At 45.6% G+C, this 24,169-nt stretch overlaps 1 protein-coding gene across 21 annotated transcripts in view; it reads left to right on the top strand.

The window, feature by feature from the left end:
* The window catches only part of nrcama (neuronal cell adhesion molecule a), a 198,063-nt gene that overhangs the window by 118,904 nt on the left and 54,990 nt on the right, over nucleotides 1–24,169 (top strand). For 13 of the 21 annotated variants that reach the window (XM_055650302.1, XM_055650314.1, XM_055650297.1 and 10 more), the window contains 11 exons: nucleotides 2,075–2,186; nucleotides 4,413–4,597; nucleotides 5,432–5,563; nucleotides 5,645–5,788; nucleotides 7,125–7,236; nucleotides 9,535–9,701; nucleotides 9,792–9,939; nucleotides 10,904–11,028; nucleotides 13,805–13,834; nucleotides 20,682–20,783; nucleotides 22,140–22,337. In XM_055650302.1, coding sequence (XP_055506277.1) covers nucleotides 2,075–2,186; nucleotides 4,413–4,597; nucleotides 5,432–5,563; nucleotides 5,645–5,788; nucleotides 7,125–7,236; nucleotides 9,535–9,701; nucleotides 9,792–9,939; nucleotides 10,904–11,028; nucleotides 13,805–13,834; nucleotides 20,682–20,783; nucleotides 22,140–22,337 — 1,455 coding nt within the window. The remainder of the gene's footprint in view (nucleotides 1–2,074; nucleotides 2,187–4,412; nucleotides 4,598–5,431; nucleotides 5,564–5,644; nucleotides 5,789–7,124; nucleotides 7,237–9,534; nucleotides 9,702–9,791; nucleotides 9,940–10,903; nucleotides 11,029–13,804; nucleotides 13,835–20,681; nucleotides 20,784–22,139; nucleotides 22,338–24,169) is intronic. The other 8 variants (XM_055650313.1, XM_055650303.1, XM_055650309.1 and 5 more) reach the window with 1 other exon arrangement.

The raw sequence follows: 24,169 nt of genomic DNA, 5'->3' as shown, positions 1-24,169 counted from the left end.
GTTGCTTCTTCTAATTACTCCATTTCCACACCACCTGATTCCTACTTTGACTCACCGTGGACCCTGGACCTTTTCCTTCCCCCTCCCGTTGCTGATGAAGACAAGAGTTTGTCTCCCCAGACTTTCTTTTTGTTGATCATCTCCAACTCTGCCACATTTGTTTCCAGTCTGTTGCAGTCTGCTGTTCCTTATAGGGCTGACATTAGTGAGTCCGTATCTCAGTAATATCCTTCAGATGAGCTTTGGAACTTTTTAGTTTTTCCCTTGAAGGACATGTGAAAGAAAGTCGGCTTGTACTCACTAGATTTTAGAAGATTGAGGGGGGATCTTATAGAAACTTACAAAATTCTTAAGGGGTTGGACAGGCTAGAGGCAGGAAGATTGTTCCCGATGTTGGGGAAGTCCAGAACAAGGGGGTCACAGTTTAAGGATAAGGGGGGAATCTTTTAGGACCGAGATGAGAAAAACATTTTTCACACAGAGAGTGGTGAATCTCTGGAATTCTCTGTCACAGAAGGTAGTTGAGGCCAGTTCATTGGCTATATTTAAGAGGGAGTTAGATGTGGCCCTTGTGGCTAAAGGGATCAGGTGGTAGGTATGGAGAGAAGGCAGGTACAGGATACTGAGTTGGATGATCAGCCATGATCATATTGAATGGCGGTGCAGGCTCGAAGGGCCGAATGGCCTACTCCTGCACCTATTTTCTATGTTTCTAAATGGCATCATGTTGGGAGATAGGTCCAAGCCTTTGGTCCTAGGCAGTTGAGGTAGTCAAGGGGTGGAGATCGAGTAGCCCACCGCGGACCTCGAAGGATTGATCAGTGGGGCAGAGATTGGTAGTGGGACCAGGTGGGGATGGGTTATGGAACTCAGAGGTAGTGGGGGGGGGGAAGAGAGGAAGAGGAGAATATTGTCCATGGGGTCAGGATGGAGAAGGGTTGGGTTGACTGAGGCAATGTGCGAGTGGTGCAAGACACAACGTAAGAGGGATATACTTGCTTAGGGTCCCCGTCTAGTGCTGCTCTGGATAAACCAAAGTAATTAACACATGTATTCCCAGGATAACATGGTCCAAATTCCTGCAACACCTCAGAATGGGTAATGTACAAGATACGGTATCACCAACGGCTGCACAAATCTCCCCATGGTTTTTAAAGCTGTTTTTTTAGATCATTTTAAAACAAGTTTACTCCACCTTTGATGTCTGAATTTCAGCCCTCGATGCTCACTGTTTCCAAGGGTGACTCACACCTAGAAGCAACTGGTGGAAATTCCAGAGCAAATGCAAAATGACCCAGTAATGACCGTTGCTGCACCTGGCAATGAACCAATGATGGGTTTTAATTGTGTAACATTGAGAAATACAGGGTATGCAATTGAATTTCTAGGTCTTGTGTTTAGGATTTGTAATCCACAGTTTAGACTTTGGAATACTTCAGAGATTAGGGACGAGGAAAAAATAACACAGTTCAGAAATAAATACTTTTGACTATGGAAGCGAAAATCTCAATTGCTTGTAAGACCACAATTCATGACCAATAGATCAACCTACTAATCCTACTGCATCTGAGGTCACCAGCTCTCCTCAGGTATATTCTGACAAAACTTGTCCCGTGACTTCCAACCCCTCAATCACCCCATCTCCAAAATCTGTTATGTGTTTCCTTGCCTCTAGGTGAAGGAGTTTCCCATGGCGTTTGGAAAGGCAACATTCCTCTGTTGTCCAATTGACTAAGTCTTGACTTTCAATCAAAGAGTCCCACCTCTCCAAATTTTAACGAGGGAATGTGTTTAAAGATAGTGCTACCTCCCTCATCACCACCGCCTCCCTGCATCTTGGAGATTAATCTTCCGTTCTTGAAGACTTAAGCCTAACTTGAAGGGTTGGTGACCCTAAATGTGCCTCATTGTCCATGCTTAACCTCCTCTGATCAGTACTAATACACCGATACTGCCTAAAGCAGTTTTCAGATCATTTTGCCTGCAGTCTGCCTTTTGATTCCTGCATTTCAGCACTGAGCGCTCACTGTTTAAGTTGCATTGATTGATCTGCCAGTGGTTTTTACTCTTGCAGACAGCCTTGTGGGCGAACGAAGGCCCAACATCCTCACCCCCAAGGGTTCAAGCAGCAGGAAGACGGTGCTGAGAGGACAAACCCTGTACTTGGAGTGCATTGCTGAAGGCCTGTAAGTTGACCTGGCCCTTTGGAGGGTGACTTGTTCTCCTAGCGTTGCCTCTTTCGGAGGAGAGAGTACATCAGTTCCTCTTGGGAACACCTTCGGATTGAGGTGATAGTTCTGAGAGTCCTCATAAACACAATAGACTGAATGGTCTCCTCCATGTCACGTGATAATATGAGATTCTCTACACAGGAGAGCTTTATATTAGTCATACTGTGTGGAAACAGGCCCTTCATCCATGCCGACCAAGATACCCCACAGGAGCTAGTTCCATTTACCCACATTTGGCCCATGTCCCTCAAAACCTTTCCTCTCCATGTATATATCCAAGTGCTCATATGGGAAGATAGACACAAAGTGCTGGAGTATCTCAGCGGGTTCAGGCAGCATCTTCAGAGAAAAGGAATAGGTGATGTTTCGGGTCGAGACCATTCTTGAGTGTTTAGAGACAGTGTTGGTCCCAAATCCTTCTTCCCCACCACCAAGGAAAAATGTTCTTTGGGGTTAAGGAAGCCGGTTCTGAGGAGGATGGACCTTGTACAGGTCAGATGGTTAAACCTCATCAGAAGCAAGTCAAGAGTCACAGAGAGGTTTACATGGATTTAGTGGGGACCAGGTACAGGAAGGTCACGCTGAAAAGGAGAAAATAGGTGGCAAAACGACTGTGAGATTAAAATAGCACCAGAGGAAGATTTTAGGCAGGATCAGATGAAGAGAGAATACAATATGTTTTTGGATCGGTCTGCGGTGTGGACATGTAAATACAAGATGTATATTAACCACGTTTGATGTCCTGCATGCACAATTAATCATGTGGAATTATGATGTCAAGATAACAGAGGTCTGGCTAAATGAGGGCAGGGATGGGTTCCAGATATTCCTGGAATTAAGATGTTCTTACAGGGAAGTTGTGAGGAGGGGTAGTATGGCAGTCCTGAAGAGAGAACAGGTCCTGGAGCAATCAAGCTCAGAATAGATCTGTTTGGAATTATATATATTTTAAAACATCCCAATCACCTCTGGCATTAAGCTACAGGTTGCCTACTTGGTGGGAAGGATGTTGAGTGAATTTGCATTGAAGTAGCAGATATGCAAAGTTCATGAGATAGTGATAACAGTGAACACAAACTGTGCAAACATAGACTCAGGGGGCGAGCAATACTATACCAGGCAAAGGAGTGGAGGAGTTTCTGAAGGGTATTCATGGAAACTTCCTTCAACTGGACTTTTCTGACCCATAAAAGATGTTAATGCTGGGCTTGGTGGTGGGAAATAAGACAGGCCCAATGGAGCTGGTGGAATGAGCGGCAATGTGCCAAATTAAATGTTGATAATTGTTTAGTTTAGTTTAGAGATACAGTGCGGAAACAGGCTCTGTGGCCCACCAAGTCCACGCCAACCAGCGATCCCCGTACACTAACACTATCCTACACACACTGGGGACCATTTACTATTATAGCAAGCCAATTAGCGTGCAAACCTATACATCTTTGGAGTGGGGAAGGAAACAGGTTGACCCCGGAGGAAATCCATAGGGAGAACGTACAAACTCCTTACAGACAACACTCGTAGTCAGGATCGAACCCGGGTCTCTGGCGCCGTAAGGCAGCAACTATACCGCTGCGCCACCGTGCCGTAGTTAGTGAAACTTTGATTTTTTGGAGGGATGAATGAAAGGCGACAATATAAACCACAGGACACAATTTTATAAAGGCAACAGGAACAGTAAAGAGTTATACATGTGCACAGTTCTTATGAGACAGGCAAGACAGGTTGTGAAAGTGTTCAAGGAAGTACATGGGATCCTGGGCTTTATAATGGAAGCGTAGAGCACATGAGCAAAGATGCCATGCTGACCCTTCACATAAACAGCTGACTTGTGGACAACGACATCTGTAATATGACGATGAGATATAATTCCTTCAGGGATGTTGGTTGATGGACAAAGTTTGGTCAGAGCACTAGATTGAAGTCTCCTGCTCTTTCCGTGATGTCCAGCAATCCTTCATGTCCTTTCAAGGGTCAAAGTAGAAATCTGATGATCATTAGGTGTGAGAAACATGACATGATCCTGTGCTATGTTCACTCACCACTGTCCTGTAGGGTAGAGAAAATTTCCATTCACATTTCCCGGTAAAACCTGTTTATTCTCCTGGGACTGATATACTTTTTATGAACACTTGTGTCCACATTAAAGACATTTTCAACTGAGGCTCATCTATTCCATTCCAGGCCAACTCCCGTGATCTCTTGGACCAAAGAAGGGGGAGAGCTGCCTGCTCACAGAGTCTCTGAGATCAATTTTAAGAAGACCCTGAAAATCATTCGCGTATCGGAGGCAGACGCAGGGAAATACCGATGCACTGCAAAGAATTACTTGGGAACCAGTTCACATGTCATCACAGTAAACGTCAAAGGTTTGGCTCCATTCGCTGCAGTCGTTCATAAGTTCACAAGTGAGGGGAGTAAAAGTAGGCCATTCGGCCCATCAAGTCTACTCCACCATTCAATCATGGCTGATCTACCTCTCCCACTCAACCCCAGTTCTTCTGCCTTCTCCCCGTAACCCCTGACACCCGTACTAATGAAGAACCTATTTGTCACATAGGAGATTGTACTATGTACACTAGGCCAAGAGAAAAGGTTATTAATAACAGAATTAAACTTTCCTGTCTTTTCTCCTATCCTGAAACACTTCAGTGTGATAATATCCAAAGACCGTCAACTAGACAAACATGGTCTTCTGTTGACATGTGATGGTGAGCTAAATAATCAGTTGTCATCATTAATATTGGTCAGAATAAGTTCATCAATTCATGTCAGAGGAGCAGAATTAGGCCATTTGGCCCATCAAATCTACCCCATCCTTCTATCATGGTGGATCTTTAGTTTAAGTTTAGAGATACAGGGTGGAAACAGGCCCTTCGGCCCATTGTGTCCGGGCCAACCAGCGATCCCCATACACCAATACTATCCCACACATGGGAGACAATTTCCAATTTTTACTGAAGCCAATTACCCTTCAAACCTGTACATCTTTGGAGTGTGGGAAGAAATTGGTGCACCCAGGAAAATCCAAGTGGTCGCAGGGAGAACGTAAGGACAGCACCCATAGTCAGGATCGAACCTGGGTCTCTGGTGCTGTGAGGCAGCAACTCTACCGCTGTGCCACCGTGCTGCTGAACAATAAGTGTGAGGGTTGCCGGCTGTCCATGGGGGCAAAACTCTGACTGCAATTTGCTTTTCCGCAGCCGCGCCGTACTGGATCAATGAGCCAAAGAACCTGGTCCTGGCTCCTGGGGAAGATGGGAGACTAATCTGCAGAGCCCACGGCAACCCAAAGCCCACCATCACTTGGATGGTCAACAGTTTTCCCATTGATAGTGAGTATGACGTCTGTCTGAATGATTTTTTTTTGCTTTGAAAGCTTTGTCGGGGAATGCTGACTTTTTTGTGTTTGACAGATGCCCCGAGTGATATCAGCAGGAAAATAATGGATGACACCATCAGCTTCACCAAGGTCCAGGTCTCATCCAGTGCTGTCTACCAGTGCAACGCTTCGAATGTGCACGGATACTTGTTGGCAAATGCGTTTGTTAATGTCCTTGGTAAGATACCCTGCTGCCTTGTGTGCGTCTGCAGTTCGCCCACTCTATAAGCCCTTCTTGAACTAATTGAAGAGAAACAATGAGGTAGACCAAGCAGGAGCAGTTTAATGAGGGTTGGAGGGGAGGTGGGCAAAAGTGCAAAATAGGCATTAACGACTGTGGAAGACCTGATTGTCGATCTATTAATCTCAACCTTAAATGTTCTCAATTAACCAATAACTCTCAATCCATTCATGTTAATTAGTGATAGGTGAAGAATTAGGCCATTCGGCCCATCAAGTCTACTCCACCATTCAATCATGGCTGATCTATCTTTCCCTCTTAACCCCATTCTCATAACTCCTGACACCCGTATTAATCAAGAATCTATCTATCTCTGCCTTCAAGGTATCTATTGACAGCCGTCAGAGCCTTCTGTGGCAGATTCACCACCCCTTGAGGCAGGAAATTTCCAAAGATTCACAATCCCCCAAAGAAATGAATTCTCAATGCGGACTAGAAGAATGGTCTGTTCTCCTGGGACTGTGCCCCCCAGTTTTAAATGGATATGGACTTCTGCCATTTAATGTATAAACTCCCCTTACATTTGACCTCTTAAACTGCAATACCTTACACTTATGTCTGCATTGATCTCTATCTGCCATTGCTCCATCCATATTTGCAACTGATCTTCATTCTGCTGCATCCTATTCTTCACTATAATCCATCTATTCACATATTCTGTTGTGCTGTAGCAAGTAAGAATTCCATTGTCCCATCCGGGACATATGACAATAAAACATTCTTCACTCTTGATTTGTCTTGAATGCAATTTTCCTAAGCAGCGCATCTACTTTTTCTTCCGTCACTTATATGTATCACAAGCAACAAAGGACCTGGCACTCCGCAGATCACAGACGGTGGGAATATTTTTTGACGTTGTTAGTTCTGTTGTAAGAATCTCGCAGAACTAATTACATCGACAAACAATCATGCGTAGGAAGGAACTGCAGATGCTGGTTTAAACCAAAGATAGACACAAAAAGCTGGAGTAACTCAGCTGGGTCAGACAGCATCTCCAGAGAAAAGGAAAAGGTGACGTTTCAGGTCAAGACCCTTCCTCAGACTGGCTGACACTCAGTCCGAGGAAGGGTCGAGACCCAAGACGTCACCTATTCCTTTTCCACAGAGATGTTGTCTGACCCGCTGAGTTACTCCAGCTTTTTGTATCTATCTTCAGCAAATCATAATTGCAGGTTCTTAGCCATGTGAGATTTTGGAAGCAGTTAACAATAGAAAAACAGAGAGGATTCAGTTGAAAAAAAAAACATGTTTTTCCTTTTGTGGCCCTCTTTAGCTGAGACACCCAGAATGCTTTCTGAACCTGACCAAGTTTATCAGGTAATTGCCAACAAGCCTGCATTGCTGGACTGCGCATTCTTTGGATCACCAATTCCTCAGATTCAATGGTAAGGTTGTTATTTTATTTGCTTTCCTCCTTGGATTTTGTAATTGCTATCTGATCACTGTGCCCTGGAGCATTTTCAATTTTGCTTTAAGAATTGTTCTAGGATTATTACATACGCTGAGGTATTGCACAGTAAATCTCCGCGGTTTACCCTAAATACACAATCAATAAGAGCTGGCTAAAGCAAACTTTTTCAACAATCCAATAGACAATAGGCGCAAGAGTAGGCCATTCGGCCCTTCGAGCCAGTACCGTCATTCGATGTGATTATGGCTGATCATCCCCAATCAGTACCCCGTTCCTGCCTTCTCCTCATATCACCTGACTCCGCTATCTTTAAGAGCCCTATCTAGCTCTCTCTTGAAAGTTAACACAGTTAAAAACACTGCAGGGTTCAATATAACCAACTGTTATTACGTTTAGTTTACAAAAGAGGTTATACCAAGTTTATATCTGGTGTGTTTACATGGACATTAAAGATATTTAGTTTAGTTCAGTTTAGATATACTTTGTGGAAACAGGCCTTTCAGCCCACCGATCAGTGATCCCTGCACACTAACACTGTCTATCCTACACGCACTAGGGACGATTTATAAATTTTCTAAGCCAATTAGCTTACAAACCTGTACATCTTTAGAGTGTGGAAGGAAACCAGAGCTCCCAGAGAAAACCCACGCAGGTCATGGGGAGAACGTAGAAAAACTCTGTACAGACAGCACCTGTAGTCAAGATCGAAACTGAGTTTAGTTTAGTTTAGAGATACAGCTCGGAAAAAGGCCCTTCGAGCCCACCATGCCAATCAGTGATCCCCGCACTAACACTATCTTACATACGCTAGGGACAATTTACATTTTTATCTAAGCCAATTAACCTACAAACCCTTATGTCTTTGGAGTGCAGGAGGAAACTCTACCGCTGCGCCATCATGCCGCCCATGTGTATTTGTGATATTAGTGTAACCCTGGCTTATGAACAATCAGGGAATTGAGATTTACTGACAAATGCAAAGAATGGAATGCAGAATGACAACATTGTGTTTATACACGGCGGGCTCCCACCATGTGAAATGCATTGCTCGGTGGAGTAGTGCAGGCGGATTTGGTAGAAATTTCTAAAACACAATGGGGTTCCTATTAGAAACTAAGAGTGTTGCCTGCCTTTGTACGAGAAAAGGCTGGGTCGTGAAACCAATATGAGTGCAGTTACCAGCTCCAGCGACCTGAGTTCAAACCTGACCTTCGGTGCAATCTGTGTTAAATATCCACAATCCCTCTGCGACCATGTGTTTTTGTCCTGGGTGCTCCAGGTTCCTCCCATGTCGCAAAGACAGACCGGTTTTGAGATCAATGGATCACTCAAACATAACTTCTCATGTGGGTGGGTTGTAGGAGAATCGGAGGGGGGCGTGGTGCAGAGTGAAGTGGAGGATAGGTTACAGGGAAAATATGGGGAGGAATATAATTGGTGAGATTGCTTTATGTATGGCCACTATCTATATTGTAAAGAAATATGACATCTCAGGTATATAGTTGAATGCCCTCCTCTATAAGGTTCTATGCGGCACAATATGTGGTTGGGGGGCAGTGGCAGAGTTGCTGCTTTACAGCACCAAAGACCTGTGTGCAATCCTGACTGTGGATGCTGCCTGTATTAAAAGTTTGTACATTCTCCCTATAACTGTGTTTTTTCCCCCTGAGTGCTCCGGTTTTCTGTTATATTCCAAATGACGTGTGGATTTGTTGGTCATTTGGCTTTGGTAAATTGTCCCTAGTGTGCAGGATAGAACTAGAGTACGGGTGATTATGGGTCAGCACGAACTCAGTGGGCCAAAGGGCTTGCGGACACATTGAATCTCTAAAACTAAAATCTCTAAGCTATCTGAAATGAGGAAGGAAATTTCGGAGGCGCATCTATGGGCCTGGGCAGCAATGGGCAGGGAAATGTGCATTGCCAGTGAAGCCACTGAGAATTGGGAGATACTGTGGCGTAGCGGTAGCTACTGCCTTACAGCGCCAGAGACCCTGGTTCGATCCTGACTACGGTTGTTTGTCTGTACGGGGAGTTTGTACGTTCTCTTCACGACCTGCGTGGGTTTTCTCCAAGATCTTCGGTTTCCTCCCATACTCCAAAGACATACAGATTAGTAGGTTCATTAGCTTAGTATAAATGTAAATTGTCCCTATTGTTTATAGGATAGCGTTAGTGTGCTGGGATCGCTGGTTGGCGTGGATTCGGTGGGCCTGCTTCTGCGCTGTAACTCTAAACAAAGCTAAACTAAAAAAAATGTGTTCCATTACAGGTTCAAGGATAACCAAGGCAGCGTACTCCACGGTGAATCTTATGTGCTGCATGAAAATGGCACTCTTGAAATCGCCTTTGCCCAGAAGAATGATAGCGGCATTTACACCTGCGTAGCAACCAATACTCATGGAGTGGTCCAAAACCGCGCCATTCTGCAGATCAAAGGTGAGCTCCTTTATGTCCACAGATGATAGCTATGAGAACGATTTATTTTTATTTGCCAAGTTGGGCATCACGAACCTGTGTCACTTCCAGATCCGACGACCATTATTAAACAGCCGAGATATCAGTCTGTGCAGGCAATGGGCACGGCTACCTTTGAGTGCAAGGTGAAGCATGATTCAACGCTCTCCCCGACAATTATATGGCTGAAAAATAATGAGGAGCTGCCTGATGACAGCAGGTACCGTCGAATCTTATTTTACAAAATATAGGACGCGGTTGTGTGCTATTTCGTGAATCGAAACCTGTGGGATGTAGACTATCTCCATACATAGAGACTGGAATCTTGAGCAAAGCACAAAGTGCTGGAATAACAACGCGTCAGGTAACAATTGTAGAGGGATGGACGACTTTTCTTCAGACTGATTGTAGTAGGGGAGAGAAAGCTGGAAAAGAGAGGTGGGGCGGGACATAGTTAATGACAGGTGGATGTGTGAGGGGATGTTTGATTGGGAGGAAAGTGAATCAGTCAATATTTCAATATTTCTTTAAAACACAAAAAGAGGCCAATTTACAGCATAATAGCAAGTCCCACCAATTTTCCACGTAACATATTCTCTTCACATTTCCATCAGTTCTACCACTTACCTAAACTAAAATGGACAACTAACCTACCAAACATACTTAACTTTGGGATGTAGGAGGAAACCAGGCCACTTTGGTACCATTGCAACTGCTGGTACTGAACACAAATCTCTCCCCACAATCTAACACGATGGCGCAGCAGTAGAGCGACTGCCTTACAGCGCCAGAGATCTGGGTTCAATTCTGACTACAGGTGCTGTCTGTACAGAGTTTGTACGTTCTCTCCACGACCTGCATCGGTTTTCTCCGAGATCTTTGGTTTCCTCCCACTCTCCAAAGACGTACAGGCTTGTAGGTTAATTGGCTTGGTATAAATGTAAATTGTCCCTAGTGTGCCTTGGATAGTGTTAGTGAACGGGGATCGGTGGTCGGTGCGGACTCGATGGTCTCTAAACTAAACTAAACTAAACTAAACTAAACCCCAACGTCTTGACCTTCGGCAAATGAACACTGCTGAATGTTGGATATCTAAATAAAAACAGAAACCGCTGGACGCAGCAGACGCAGCTTTTAACAGGAGAGTGAACAAACAGATAATTCACCTGCAATTTCTATTTCAGGCACCGGCCGTCAGGAGATGTCTTGACCATTTTTGATGTATCTGAAGAAGACCAAGGTTCCTACACGTGCGTGGTGAACACTACACTAGACACAAACTCTGCTACAGCTGTCCTCACCGTCCTAGGTAATGCGTCCTCATTCTTTTGCTGTTCATATTTTCAGGCGTCAGGTTCATGGCTACGGAAATAAGGACTTACTCTCGGGCGTGTACTCTCGGCTGCTGCCACTTTTCCCCCACCCACCCACCCCTTGCATGCCTCTGTTCAAAAATCATGTCTTCGCCACACAGTATAAGCCCCAATGACCCAAGTAAGCTACACTGCTAACACCATTTGCCTTGGACAACCCTCACCCCACTTCTTCGATCACTGGCTTCTTGTTTTAAGGTAAAGTACTTTGTTCCTGTTGTGGGTTTAGCTGGTAGAGGCAGTCGCCAGGGAACAATGCAAGTCCATTATGTCCCAGCAGCAGCAGCAGTGCCTGTGCTGAGCTGGATTAAGATGGCAGATGCATGGTCGACTGGATTCTCTCCGCGATTCAATACCGAACCTGCACAGCAGAGGATTGGCGTTCAGAGTTCAGGTCAAGGGCACCTAGGAACATGAGGGTCAGATTGCATCGCAACAGTCTGGTGATAGCAAGACTGTAAATTATCTCAGCTTGGGCTAGTAGCCTGCCTTTGTCAATACTGGGAACCCCGGCATCACAGACCATGCCAGGCAGACGATGGGCTCTGCCCGAGCCGACTGCTTGCCCCTTTTCCTGCGTTACGTCCGTGTCCGGGTGTTCCTCGAAAAAGAACAACCGTTGTCCATGGGCACCATGGGGGATTTCTGGGACGGCTGGGCACCACGGGAGGGGGGGGGGGGGAACAAAAGCATCCTGGACCTAGATTGTAACATAGTTCATTTAATATTTGGTATTAAGAATACTTGGTAACTTTTTGACTTATGGTGGTGGTTGCGTTGCTATTTATAATTGTTAATAATTGAATCGATATATTTTTGTTAAAAAAAGAGAAAAAAAAGAAAAAAAAAAAGCGAGCAGCAGCATCCATTTTGGAAAAGGCCAAGATGTCTATTTCAGGCACGCTGGCTATCTTCTGCAATTTTCCAATTCCAGCCCTAACGCCTGTCGCTTGACTTCTCTAGCAGAGCAGCCCTTGAGCACATGGATATCAGGCTTGTCTCCTCTGCTCCCCTGGGACGCCCAAAATAACCTCTTCCTCCCTAGTCTGGTTACCTCATCCCATCTACTCTCGGGTTTCTCTCGACACCTCTCACAGCGTGTGGATCTTTCTCTCTCCAGCTTCCAGAGAGGTGCACCAACTATTCTTCGAAGCCCTGTCGCATCCATGGCAGCAATGTAATTAGTTTGGTGAGGTTTGAGAATGCTTTCTCACAGTAAAAAGACCCCATGTTCCTTCGCTGATTGTGCATGCTCTGTGCATTTTAGTTTAGTGTAGTTCAGAGACACATCGCGCAAGCGGGCCCTTCGGCCCACCGAGTTTGCGCCAACCAGCGGTCCCCGTTACTCTAGTACACCCTACGCACTAGGCATAATTTACAGTTTTTTACCTAAGCCCATTAACCTACAAACCGGACATCTTTGGAGTGTAAGAGGAAACCGGAGAACCCAGAGCAAATCCCATGCAGTCATGGGGGGAATGTAGAAAACTCTGTACAGACTGCTCCACTAGTCAGGGTCGAACCCGGGTCTCTGACGCTGCATGGCAGCAACTCTACCTCTGTGCCACTATGCCAACCCATTTCTAACACCGCTTCCCAAGATCAACGAGGACTCGTAAAGTGTTCAAAAGTGGAATGCTGGGGAAGTTAGAAATCTGAGATAAATATAGGAACACTCAGCAGGCCAGGCAGTATTGGTTGGAGGGAATATCAGAGCTCAAGTGTCATGTGGATAACATGGTAACGAAGGGTAACCTTCGCAGACTGAAATGGCCATCCAATCTGCCTTTATCTACCAGAGGGTAGATGACATCGTGGCACCAAATGCAATGGACTAAATGTTTCAGGAATGGGTGGGATCATCCCATGCTGGATGGAGGAAAGGGAGGTGCAACAAGAACACATGTTGCATGTTCTGACATTGACCGAAAGGCAGTGAGTGTTGAAAGAGAAGAATGAAGGAAACAAAGTGTCCTGGAGAAATATCCCTTTGGGATGCTTGAAGGCGGTCTGGTGGCAGCATTACGTTGGATCCGGAAGACATTCTGAAGGAACATGGACGCTGGTGGGGACAGGGGGAAGCCTCTCCTTGCTGTGGCTGAGTGGAGAAGTCGAGGAAAGGGGGCAGACTTAGTTGAGAGGCGTGTCAACTGCCGAGAAGCCATGTTTGAGTCAAAAAGGACACAGATCGCAAAATCTTCTGTGGAATGTGGGATCGTCAGCGGTGATGGCTGGGGGAGTGGCCAGGCCCCTGGCGCTGTGAGGCAGCAGCTCCGATGCCAAGCCACCGTGCCGCCATGCCGTTAGTATGAATGTCGACCGACACAGTCAGAAAGGCGAAGACTTAAAAATGGAACTTGTGGGAAAGTCATCATTGCATAAGCGATGCTGACATTTTATTCCGTGTCTTAAGCATAAAAGTAGGAGCAGCAATGCCAGATTAACATTTGTTCTGCTGATCAGATAGCCTGGCCAGTTGCCATTGTGGGTCCATAGATGTGAACAATGCAGAGAGAATGGGCTAACCCCATTGTTATGTGTTGAAGGGTTTTGAATTGTATAAGATAGCCTCCTTCAATACAATGTGCTATCCGCAAACCGTTTTGGGATGTTTCTGGGGGTTTGGCCAATTTTTAAATATGTTTCTGGCTGAAAAAATGGTGACTCTTTCACTTGTGCAACTAAACCCTCAACTTGCCTTTTTATTTCCAGCACACCCCTCAACTCCAGCTAGCACACACGGTAAACTAACAACTGTTTGTCTCAGCACATTTCACTCTGCCATTTGTTTTTGACTTTGCTCTCGTGACTTCATCTCCAGCAGTGGTTGTAAGCATGTTCACCGGCATCATGTTTCAGTCAAACATCACCTGGGGTGGAGCATTGTGGAGACTGACGTTCACGCATCTCCACACTGCCCTGTATAGATAGTACGAATTCACCCTATCATCAACAACATTCGGTGAACCCTGTTGTATATTTCTTTGGGTGTTTAATTTCTTTAGAAGGTGGACGCGTATGTTTCTGTATAGTGTAGCTAGATTCGTGCTTTGTTCAGCTTCTGGCTGAATGTGTGATCACATGTTGTGGAACATCCATTACCAGAGTGGGAGCAGACCAAAACCTGGTGCCGGCATGAATAACATTGTTCTTTTGGTAACATGAACTGGATTAGCTTCCGTTCCTGATTGGATTTTATCCTCAATTCCATGCCTAGGGCTTGGCTGTCAATGCCTGGAGGTGGTCTATCACTTGGGGGGTTTAGTGCACCAGTGCGATCTCCTCCATTCTATCTGGTGATGGAGCTTCCACGGAGCGATTCCCTCCGTTGAAAGCTGCAGGAAGAGCCGTTCTCTTGCAGGGTCTCCACACAATGCACCACCACATCCTTTCAAAATGTTTCTGGGCATGAGTACATCTCCAGACTTTTCAGGTGTTATTGTGGCTTTGGAGTGTATTTTATATCTGTGGGTCAACGGGGAAGACTAACACAGTCTGATGTGACTATTAGCTATTGCCAAATATATTAAACTACAGGCATAAAATCCTCATCATTCCAAACTCAGTACCCATGTTATGGATGCCCACTGCTGTTTATATATGTTCAATGTATCCACAAAGAGTGTGAGAGATGAGTGCTGGAAGTGAGAATAGAAGATGTGGATGTGTGTATATATATGTCTGAAGATTCTGGATCAGTTCCTGTGGACTGGACGGTAGCTAATGTAACCCCACTTTTTCACAGGGGTCACAGTTTAAGGATAAGTGGGAAATCTTTTAGGACCGAGATGAGAAAAATATTTTTCACACAGAGAGTGGTGAATCTCTGGAATTCTCTGCCACAGAAGGTAGTTGAGGCCAGTTCATTGGCTATTTTTAAGAGGGCGTTAGATGTGGCCCTTGTGGCTAAAGGGATCAGGGGGCATGGGGAGAAGGCAGGTACAGGATACTGAGTTGGATGATCAGCCATGATCATATTGAATGGCGGTGCAGGCTCGAAGGGCCTAATGGCCTACTCCTGCACCTATTTTCTATGTTTCTATGTTTTAAGAAAGGAGGGAGAGAGAAAACAGGGAATTTTTGACCAGTTAGTCTCACATTGGTCATGGGGAAGATGCTTGATTATTAAAGATGTAATAGCATCGCATTTGGAAAGCAGTGACAGGATCGGTCAACGTCAGTATGGATTTATGAAGGGGGAATCATGCTTGACTAATCTTCTGTAATTTTTTGAGGATGTAACAAGTAGAATGGGCAAGGGAGAGCCAGTGGATGTGGTGTACCTGGACTTTCAAAAAGCCTATGACAAGGTCCCACACAAAAGATCAGTGTGCAAAATTAGAGCACATGGTATTGGGGGTAGGGTATTGACATGGATAGAGAACTGGTTGGCAGACAGGAAGCAGAGTAGGAATTAACAGGTCCTTTTCAGAGTGGCAGGCAGTGACTAGTGAGGTGGGGCAAGGCTCAGTGCCGGGACGCCAGTTATTTACAGTATATATTAACGATTTAGACGAGGGAATTAAATGTAACATCTCCAAGTTTGCGGATGACACAAAGCTGGGTGGCAGTGTGAGCTGCGAGGAGGATGTTATGAGGCTGCAGGGTGACCTGGATAGGTTGAGTGAGTGGGCAGATGTATGGCAGATGCAGTATAATGTGGATAAATATGACGTTATCCACTTTGGTGGCAAGAACAAGAAGGCAAATTATTATCTGAATGGTGTCAGATTAGGAAAAGGGGAGGTGCAACGAGACCTGGGTGTGCTTGTACATCAGTCACTGAAAGTAGGCATGCAGGTACAGCAGACAGTGAATAAAGCAAATGGCATGTTGGCCTACATAGTGAGAGGATTTGAGTATAGGAGCAAGGAGGTCCTACTGCAGTTGTACAGGGCCTTGGTGAGGTCACATCTGGAGTATTGTGTGCAGTTTTGGTCTCCTAATTTGAGTAAGGGCATTGAGGGAGTGCAGCATGGGTTCACCAGGTTAGTTCCCGGGATGGCGGGACTGACCTATGATAAAAGACTGTGTTTACATTTACTGGAATTAAAAAGGATGAGAGGGGATCTTATAGAAACATATACAATTCTTAAGGGATTGGACAGGTTAGATGCAGGAAAAAAGTTACCCATGTTGGGGGTGTCCAGAAACAGGGGTCACAGAATAAGAATAAGGGGTAGGCCATTTGGGACTGAGATGAAGAAAGAATCTGTGGAATTCTCTGCCACAGGAAGAAGTGGAGGCCAATTCACTGGATGTTTTCAAGAGAGAGTTAGATATCGCTCTTCAGGCTAAAGGAATTAAGGGATATAGGAAAAAGCAAGAACGGGGACTGATTTTGGATGATCAGCCGTGATCATATTGAATGACGGTGCTGGCTCGAAGGGCCGAAAGGCGTACTCCTGCACCTATTTTCTATGTTTCTATGTTAAAGACTGTCTGAAATGTTGATCAGTAGTAGGACGGTCCTGTCTCTACCTGAAACGAGTGTTTCATGTCGTAGGGTGTGAGAGAGTCTGACATGTCAGTGCCAAAATGGCATGACTGATGTGTGGGATCATGTGGCCTGGATACACGGAGTGTGAGATAGGGTAACATGGGCAAGATATCCAAACAACTTTGATCATGTCAAGAACATGAATATGTGCAATGTGTGATGAAATGCTTCAGGTGTGCAAGAGGATTTGAAACATTTAACAACAGCTTAAGAATGACTGACATATCTTTCAGGAGGCTGAAAATGACTGATATATGCCAGGAGTCTACAAACAGCCGGCACAAGTATCAGGAGGGTGAGAGAGACTGACACATCTATTGAGGTGTGGGAAGGAACTGCAGGTGCTGGTGTAGACTGAAAATAGATGCAAAAAGCTGGAGTAACTCAGCACGTCAGACAGCATCTTTGGAGAAAAGGAATAGGTGACGTTCGGGTGTTCCAGTCTGAAGACTCTCCAGAAACGGTGAATGACCCACTGAATTACTCCAGCATTTTGTGACTATCTTTGTCACATCTGTTGAGTTTGCCAGAGTGAGTGACACACCACTAAGGAGTGCAAAATTGACTGTCATTTGTTGGGAGTTTGAGTGGGACTGACGCACCTGTCCTGTGTGCGAGAGTTTGGCGCTGTTGATGTGTGTGAAGCTGCCACACTAGTGAGAGGGTCTGCGTGTGCGTAGGAGTTTCCGTCAGACAAGAAAAAATAATGATTGTCTCCGATCTTGTTTTCGATCAAATTTGGAATCCTAATTCTGTGAAAGACGTTTCAATTTGCCTGCTGCACTTCTAAATCTTTTAATTACCATGCACAAACACAGGAGACCCTGTAATTTAACACTCAAATCCCACAGCTTTCCAGTGGATCTGATCTCTCTGCCGCGTGGTGCTGTCAATCGACAATCTACATGACACTGTGGACTATTCTACATTGAGCGGATTTTACGTCCACACTTAAAGCTGCTTGCATGCAGGATCTCGCTGTGAAATATGTTCTGTTTTCACTGAACTCATACTGAAGGTAGGTGGACAGCTAATGGTGATACTAAAGGAGGATCTTCTCTGCACCTACCTGCTTTCTTGGACTCGAAGAATTCGTACACCCTATTGCAATCTCCCACACTTTAACTCCCCCTCCCCATTCCCACACTTAACCCTCTGTCCTGAACCTCCTCCACTGTCAGAGTGAGGCCAAACGCAAATTGGAGGAACAGCACCTCATATTTCACCTGGGCAGCTAACAACCTAGCGGAATGAATGTCGATTTCTCTAATTTTAATCAACCCTTGCATCCCCTCCCTCTCCATCCCTCCCCCATCGTAGTCATCTTACTAGTTTCACTGTCGTCCTGCTTAGTTTCACTGTTCGTATCCAACTCGTTATCAACTTCCCCACAGCCAACAATGGACCATTGTGGGCTCCACCTTTCCTTGATCATTGGTGCTGGATTTGATTTGTTCTTTTCTTTCCTTCTATTTCATTTGGTCTTTGTACCTTTTCACAACTTTAGTTACCCTCAACCCAGACTCCCAGTCTAAAGAAGGGTCTCGACCCAAAACGTCACCTATTCCTTTTCTCCAGAGATACTGAGTTACTCCAGCAGTTTGTGTCAATCCCCAGACCTCCCGATGTATATACATGTCTAAGCCTGAATCTTCTGCGTTCAAGTCTCTCTCTAGACATCTCAGAGGAGAGCTGAGGACCAGGTGCACACTGTTGGAGGGTTCATCCTTCAGGATCTGGCAATAGTTAGCATGGATCTGGGCCATTCAGCCCATCGTGTCTCTTCTCTAAGAGCAATCCAGCCTGTCCCACTCACCCGTCCTGCCTTACAGCTCAGCAAATTCCATCCTTTTGGATGCTTGTCCAGTCCCTTCTGAACCTTACAATTGAACCTACCTCCACTTCTGCCCTTGTTTGACCATTCCAAAATTATGTTCAGAAGTTATAGGAGCAGAATTGGGCCATTTGGCACATCAAGTCCACACCAAGCAATCATGGCTGATCTATCTTCCCCTCTCAGCCCCATTCTCTTGCTTTCTCCCCATAACCCCTGACACCCTTACTAATCAAGAATATATCACTCTCTGTCTTAAAAATATCCATTGATGGCCTCCACAGCCTTCTGTGGCAATGAATTCCACAGATTCACTACCCTCTGACTAAAGAAAATGCTCATCTCCTTTCTAAAGGTATTTCCTTATATTCTGAGGCTGTGTCATCTGGTCCTGGATTCCCCAACTAGTGGAGACATCCTCTCCACTTCGACTCCATCCAGGCCTGACCGCTCAGTGTGGTGACTGAGATCTTTGTGTAGTTTTGGTCCTTTTGACAGTCCCCTTTATTCTATGTCCATCTGTTCTTGATCCTTTTGCTAAAAAACTTTCTCCCTGCCAACTTTATCCATATCTTTCCTGATTGATCTCACTGCACCTTCCCCCATTGCAAGAACACTCACAGCTTCCCCATTCTGTCCACATAACTAATCCTCGGAATCTCTTCGTCATCCTCCCTTTAGCCTTTGCTTGCTTAAGTAAGGCACCTGGAGCTGTACACAAAACAGGGCAAGCATTTGAAAGCATGGAATTCGCAGGGCGATGGGGCAGGGCGAATGCGTGGGGCAGGCTGGATTGTTCTCGGAGCCTAGTCATGATGGGCCGAATAGCCTCCATCCAAGCTAACCCTTGTGAGATCCAGCTGTGCCCAACCAGTGTTTCATAGAGATTCACCATGATTTTATCCTTAACCTCTGTGCTACCGAGAATAACTCTCCAGTCTCTCCTGATGTGAACCCTATTTCCTCAGTGTTGTTAACAGAGTTGCCCTCCACTCCAAACAGTGTTCAGTTCTTTGTTACTGGCTTATTGGAATTTATGTAAGGATGTCAATTAAATATGGAGTTCTCGAGTGACATAAAATCATAACTCCTACAATAATTATTGCACTCTGCATATAATTACATGTGACCTTTATCATCCAATTCTGAGGTTACACATCAGGGATGAGCAATCTTTGACCAACATTTAATAATTCCTTCCAAGATGAGCCCTATTTCCTCAGTCTGTATTTTTATTCATTACCAAACATCTCTTTGATTTAACTGATCAATCAATGTCAAATTACTATAAAGGTCACGTAATTTTATTTGTAGCGTCTTATCCTCCATTTACTATTTGTGTTCAAAATGCCATAAACTATAAACTCTTCCTGAGAATTAAGAGATGAAAAATTGTAGGCTTGCTCCAAAAATAATTAATCAATGGCCAATTAACCTTCACGGGTCAATTCTTTTCGGGACTAGCTTGTAATTAATTCCATCTTTAATAGAATATTCCACTCAGCCGCAAGTTCCGATCTTTATTCCCACATCTGCTGGTTCAACTACAAGACAACGTCCGACCTGACGAGATGCAATTCTATCGTCTAAGGCATGGTCAGGGTGATTTATTAGCTGTGCCAACATCCCAACTTAAAATATACCCTACAAAACCTACATGGTAAAACTTCTCTGCACCCTCTTCCACCGTGACATTGCAATGTAGGAAAAGTGACCCTAGACTATTTCAGGTTCAACTTTACTGAAAACCACACTCGGACTGATGTGAAGGTGACCAGTTCCACCAACCCAAGGTGTCTGATTGGAGTAATTCAGACTTAGATGGTTTCAATTAGTTGAGTTGGTGTGAGTTTGTCGGGTGACTCTGGGCAGATGTTCTTGCTGCTGACTCTCATGTTGAAATTTGACCATCCCATTGTCTGTACTGGTTTGGACATTGTGCCTCATACAATTTCACCTCGCAGTCAAGAGGAGCAGTAGTGGTGAGCAGCGATGCATACCTTCACTGTGAACAGCTGCAATGCACAGCCTGGCAAGTCTGCATGCTGCTGTTTTGCTGAAGCTGCACATAATGCAACTATTGCTGCCAAGCCAGGTAGAAATACCCTCCCACTGGGTTTGAGAGAACACGGAATGCATGCAGCCACGCCACCCATCACTGTGCATCTCCATCTGCCGTTCAGTTTTTGACAGAATTTCACGGGTTTGTGCATGTGAGTCCCTCTGTGTTTTTAATTGTACGTTTTATCCCATAGATCGTCCCGATCCACCAGCAGACCTGGAATTAACCAATCCACGAGACAGGAGTGTTCAGTTGTCATGGATACCTGGGGAGGAACATAACAGCCCCATTGGAAGTAGGTTTTGGAGAGATTTGATGTTTATAGTTCTTTAAATTTCAAGGAATGTCAACGGAACTGATTTTACCTCGTATAACCCAACAAACCAAGATTACTCTGTATGACCATGACCCTATAAAACATATATTGGACCCATGGTATTGTTTGGTTTAATAAACAATAGGTGCAGGAGTGGGCCATTCGGTCCTTCGAGCCAGCACCGCCATTCAATGTGATCACGGCTGATCATCCCCAATTAGTACCCCGTTCCTGCGTTCTCCCCATATTCCCTGACTTCGCTATTTTTAAGAGCCCTATCTAGCTCTCTCTTAGAAACATAGAAAAATAGGTGCAGGAGTAGGCCATTCGGCCCTTCGAGCCTGTACCACCATTCAATATGATCATGGCTGATCATCCAACTTAGTATCCTGTACCTGCCTTCTCTCCATACCCCCGATCCCTTTAGACACAAGGGCCACATCTAACTCCCTCTTAAATATAGCTTCTCTTGAAAGCATCCAGAGAACCCGCCTCCACCGCCCTCTGAGGCAGAGAATTTCACAGACTCACCACTCTCTGTGAGAAAAAGTGTTTCCTCGTCTCAGTTCTAAATAGCTTCCTGCTTATTCTTAAACTGTGGCCCCTGGTTCTGGACTCCCCCAACATCGGGGACATGTTTCCTGCCTCTCTAGCGTGACCAAACCCTTAACAACCTTATATGTTTCAATGAGAGACCCTCTCATCCTTCTAAACTCCAGAGTGTACAAGCCCAGCTGCTCCATTCTCTGGGCATATGACGGTCCCGCCATCCCGGGAATTAACCTTGTAAACGTACGCTGCACTCCCTCAATAGCAAGAATGTTCTTCCTCAAATTAGGGGACCAAAACTGCACACAGTACTCCAGGCTCTGCTGTTTGCACTTTACCGAACCATGTCCAGCGACAGCCAACAGCCCAGGCCAAATACTTGGAGTCACACAAGAAATACAGAACAGAAAATGGCCCCTTGAGTCTGTGTTCACCATCAACTATCCATTTAAGAAAATCCCAATTTTATTCTTCCCACATTCTCATCATCTCCCTCCAACAGTGGCCAACATTGACCCACCAAGCCACACATCTTTTACAAATTCCACACAGTCTGCACCCGAGGAAAGGATTGAACCTGAATCTCTGATGTTATGAGGTAGCTGCGTTATTGGCTGTGCCACTGTGCCATCCTGTCAAGTGGCTTGGTCAGTAGGAGACCCAGGGATTAACAAAATATAATGATTGTACCTCTGGTGAAGGGGGATTGCAGCAAAATGAAGCGATTGGACTGTTTGCATTTCTGCAGCAGAATAAAGAATAAATTCCCGCTATTGTATTTCTCAGAGTTTGTCATTGAATACGAGGAGGATCAGTTTCAACCCGGAGTGTGGCGCCATCTGGCTGACGTTGAGGGGATTGAGACCACGGCGGAGCTGCAACTCTCGCCCTTTGTCAACTACATCTTCCGGGTTGTAGCCGTCAATGAGATCGGCCGTAGTGAGCCGAGCCTCCCGTCCGAGCACTATTACACACAGCCAGCAGGTAAGACCGCATTGAAGGGCAAGCAGCAAACTATTGACAGTAGTCACGCAATGTGTGGGTTTGCCCATCTGATATATGTCAGATCATGAAACTAAATCCAACCACTGTTTGTGGTCTTGCTATTAGTTAAGGGCCTGTCCCACTTAGGCGACCTTTACAGGCGACTGCCGGCACCCGTGACCATGGTCGTGAGAGGTCTCCAGAGAGTCGCAGCGTCTTTCTGGTCGCCGGGTGCCAGCAGTCACGTGTAAAGGTCACGTAAGTGGGACAGGCCCTTAAGTCTTTGGACAACACAGTGAGTGTGTAGGAATGGTATGCAACAGGGAGAGAGTGGAGCACTGAAGTGGGAAAGATCAAAATGAAAGTGTGGAACTGAGAGGCCAAAGGCTTGGTAGAAACCAGCTGATGGATGTGCTGTTTATGAATTGCTGGAGGTTTTCTTTGGTCAGTGAAGTATCTTTGAGGCTTCTTCTGAAGTGCCACTGTCAGTCCCTCCCAACTGCTGATGCCCTGTGGTTAGCTGAGCTGTGCAGAGCAAGATTCCATCTCCACTCCACTGATTTTGTTCCTCTCCATTGTTCGGGATCTGTAACGGTTCGGTGCCCGAACAATAAAGGGAGGAAAATACTGCTCCTGCTTCCACTCAATGATTAAACAGCTTGATCTTTAAGTGGCCTTGTGTGCTTGAATGGCCTGTCCCACTTGCGTGTCCTTGGCACGCCAATTACACAACCTCGTGGTCGCGTTGAGGCGCACGGGCATCGTATGGCCGCGGGGGGCTGGTCCCACTGAGAAGCGCGGAGGGGTATGGAGTTGTGCGGCATCGCGCGGGGCTCCGAAATGTTTGTAGCGAACGAAATCTTCGCACGCCAACGGCTTGTCGCAGAACTGACAGCCAAAGTGGGACGGGCCCAAGACCCTGGCGCGACGCAACGTCTCACCTCCAACTGCAGCAGAAGCAGGCAAACGATCGCCGAGCTCAGCTTGGGGCACACGTCCGTTGCGGTCCGGATCCGCTCCCACTTCTACGCCCAGAACGGGGCCAAGAAAATTGAAGATGGACACAAAATGCTGGAGTAACTCAGCAGGACCGGCAGCATCTCTGGAGAGAAGCAATGGGTGACATTTCGGGTCAAGAAAATTCTTTTCAGACTGAAGAAGAGTCTCGACACGAAACGTCACCCATTGCTTCTCTCCAGAGATGCTGCCGGTCCCGCTGAATTACTCCAGCTTTGTGTCCATCTTTAAATGACGTCACGTGCTCCAGACGGCTGTGCGTAATCATGAAATCACGTGCGATTTACGCGGGACCGTCGCGGCTCAACGCGACCACGAGGTCGCGTAATTTGCGTGCCAAGGACACATAAGTGGGACAGACCCTTTAAGCATGAGGATGCAATGACATGGCACCCATACACCAAGCTTGTTCTTGCCTCCATCCAGCTTGGCTTTCACTGGAACCAGTACTTCAATATGAGTTTGAGTTTAGTTTATTGTTGCGTGTACCAATGTACAATGAAAAGCTTTTGTTGCAGCAGGAAGACAATACATGATTACAATTGAGCCATCTACAGTGTACAGCTACATGATGAAGGGAAGAACATGAATAACATTTAGTGCAAGATAAAGTCCAGTAAAGTCTGATTAAAGATAGTCCACCTCCACTGATGTAGATAATAGCTCTGGACTGCTCTCTAGATGTCGGTAGGATGCTTCAGTTGCCTTATATACATAAGATCATGAAACTAAATCCAATGCCTGTGGTCTTGCTATTAGTTATTCATGGAATGAAAGCCAGTGCTTCAATCAGACATGCATTGTATAAATTAAAC

Source organism: Leucoraja erinacea, chromosome 19, assembly GCF_028641065.1.
Source record: "Leucoraja erinacea ecotype New England chromosome 19, Leri_hhj_1, whole genome shotgun sequence".
Classification (NCBI taxonomy): Eukaryota; Metazoa; Chordata; class Chondrichthyes; order Rajiformes; family Rajidae; genus Leucoraja; species Leucoraja erinaceus.
This window is presented reverse-complemented; position numbering and strand designations above follow the sequence as displayed.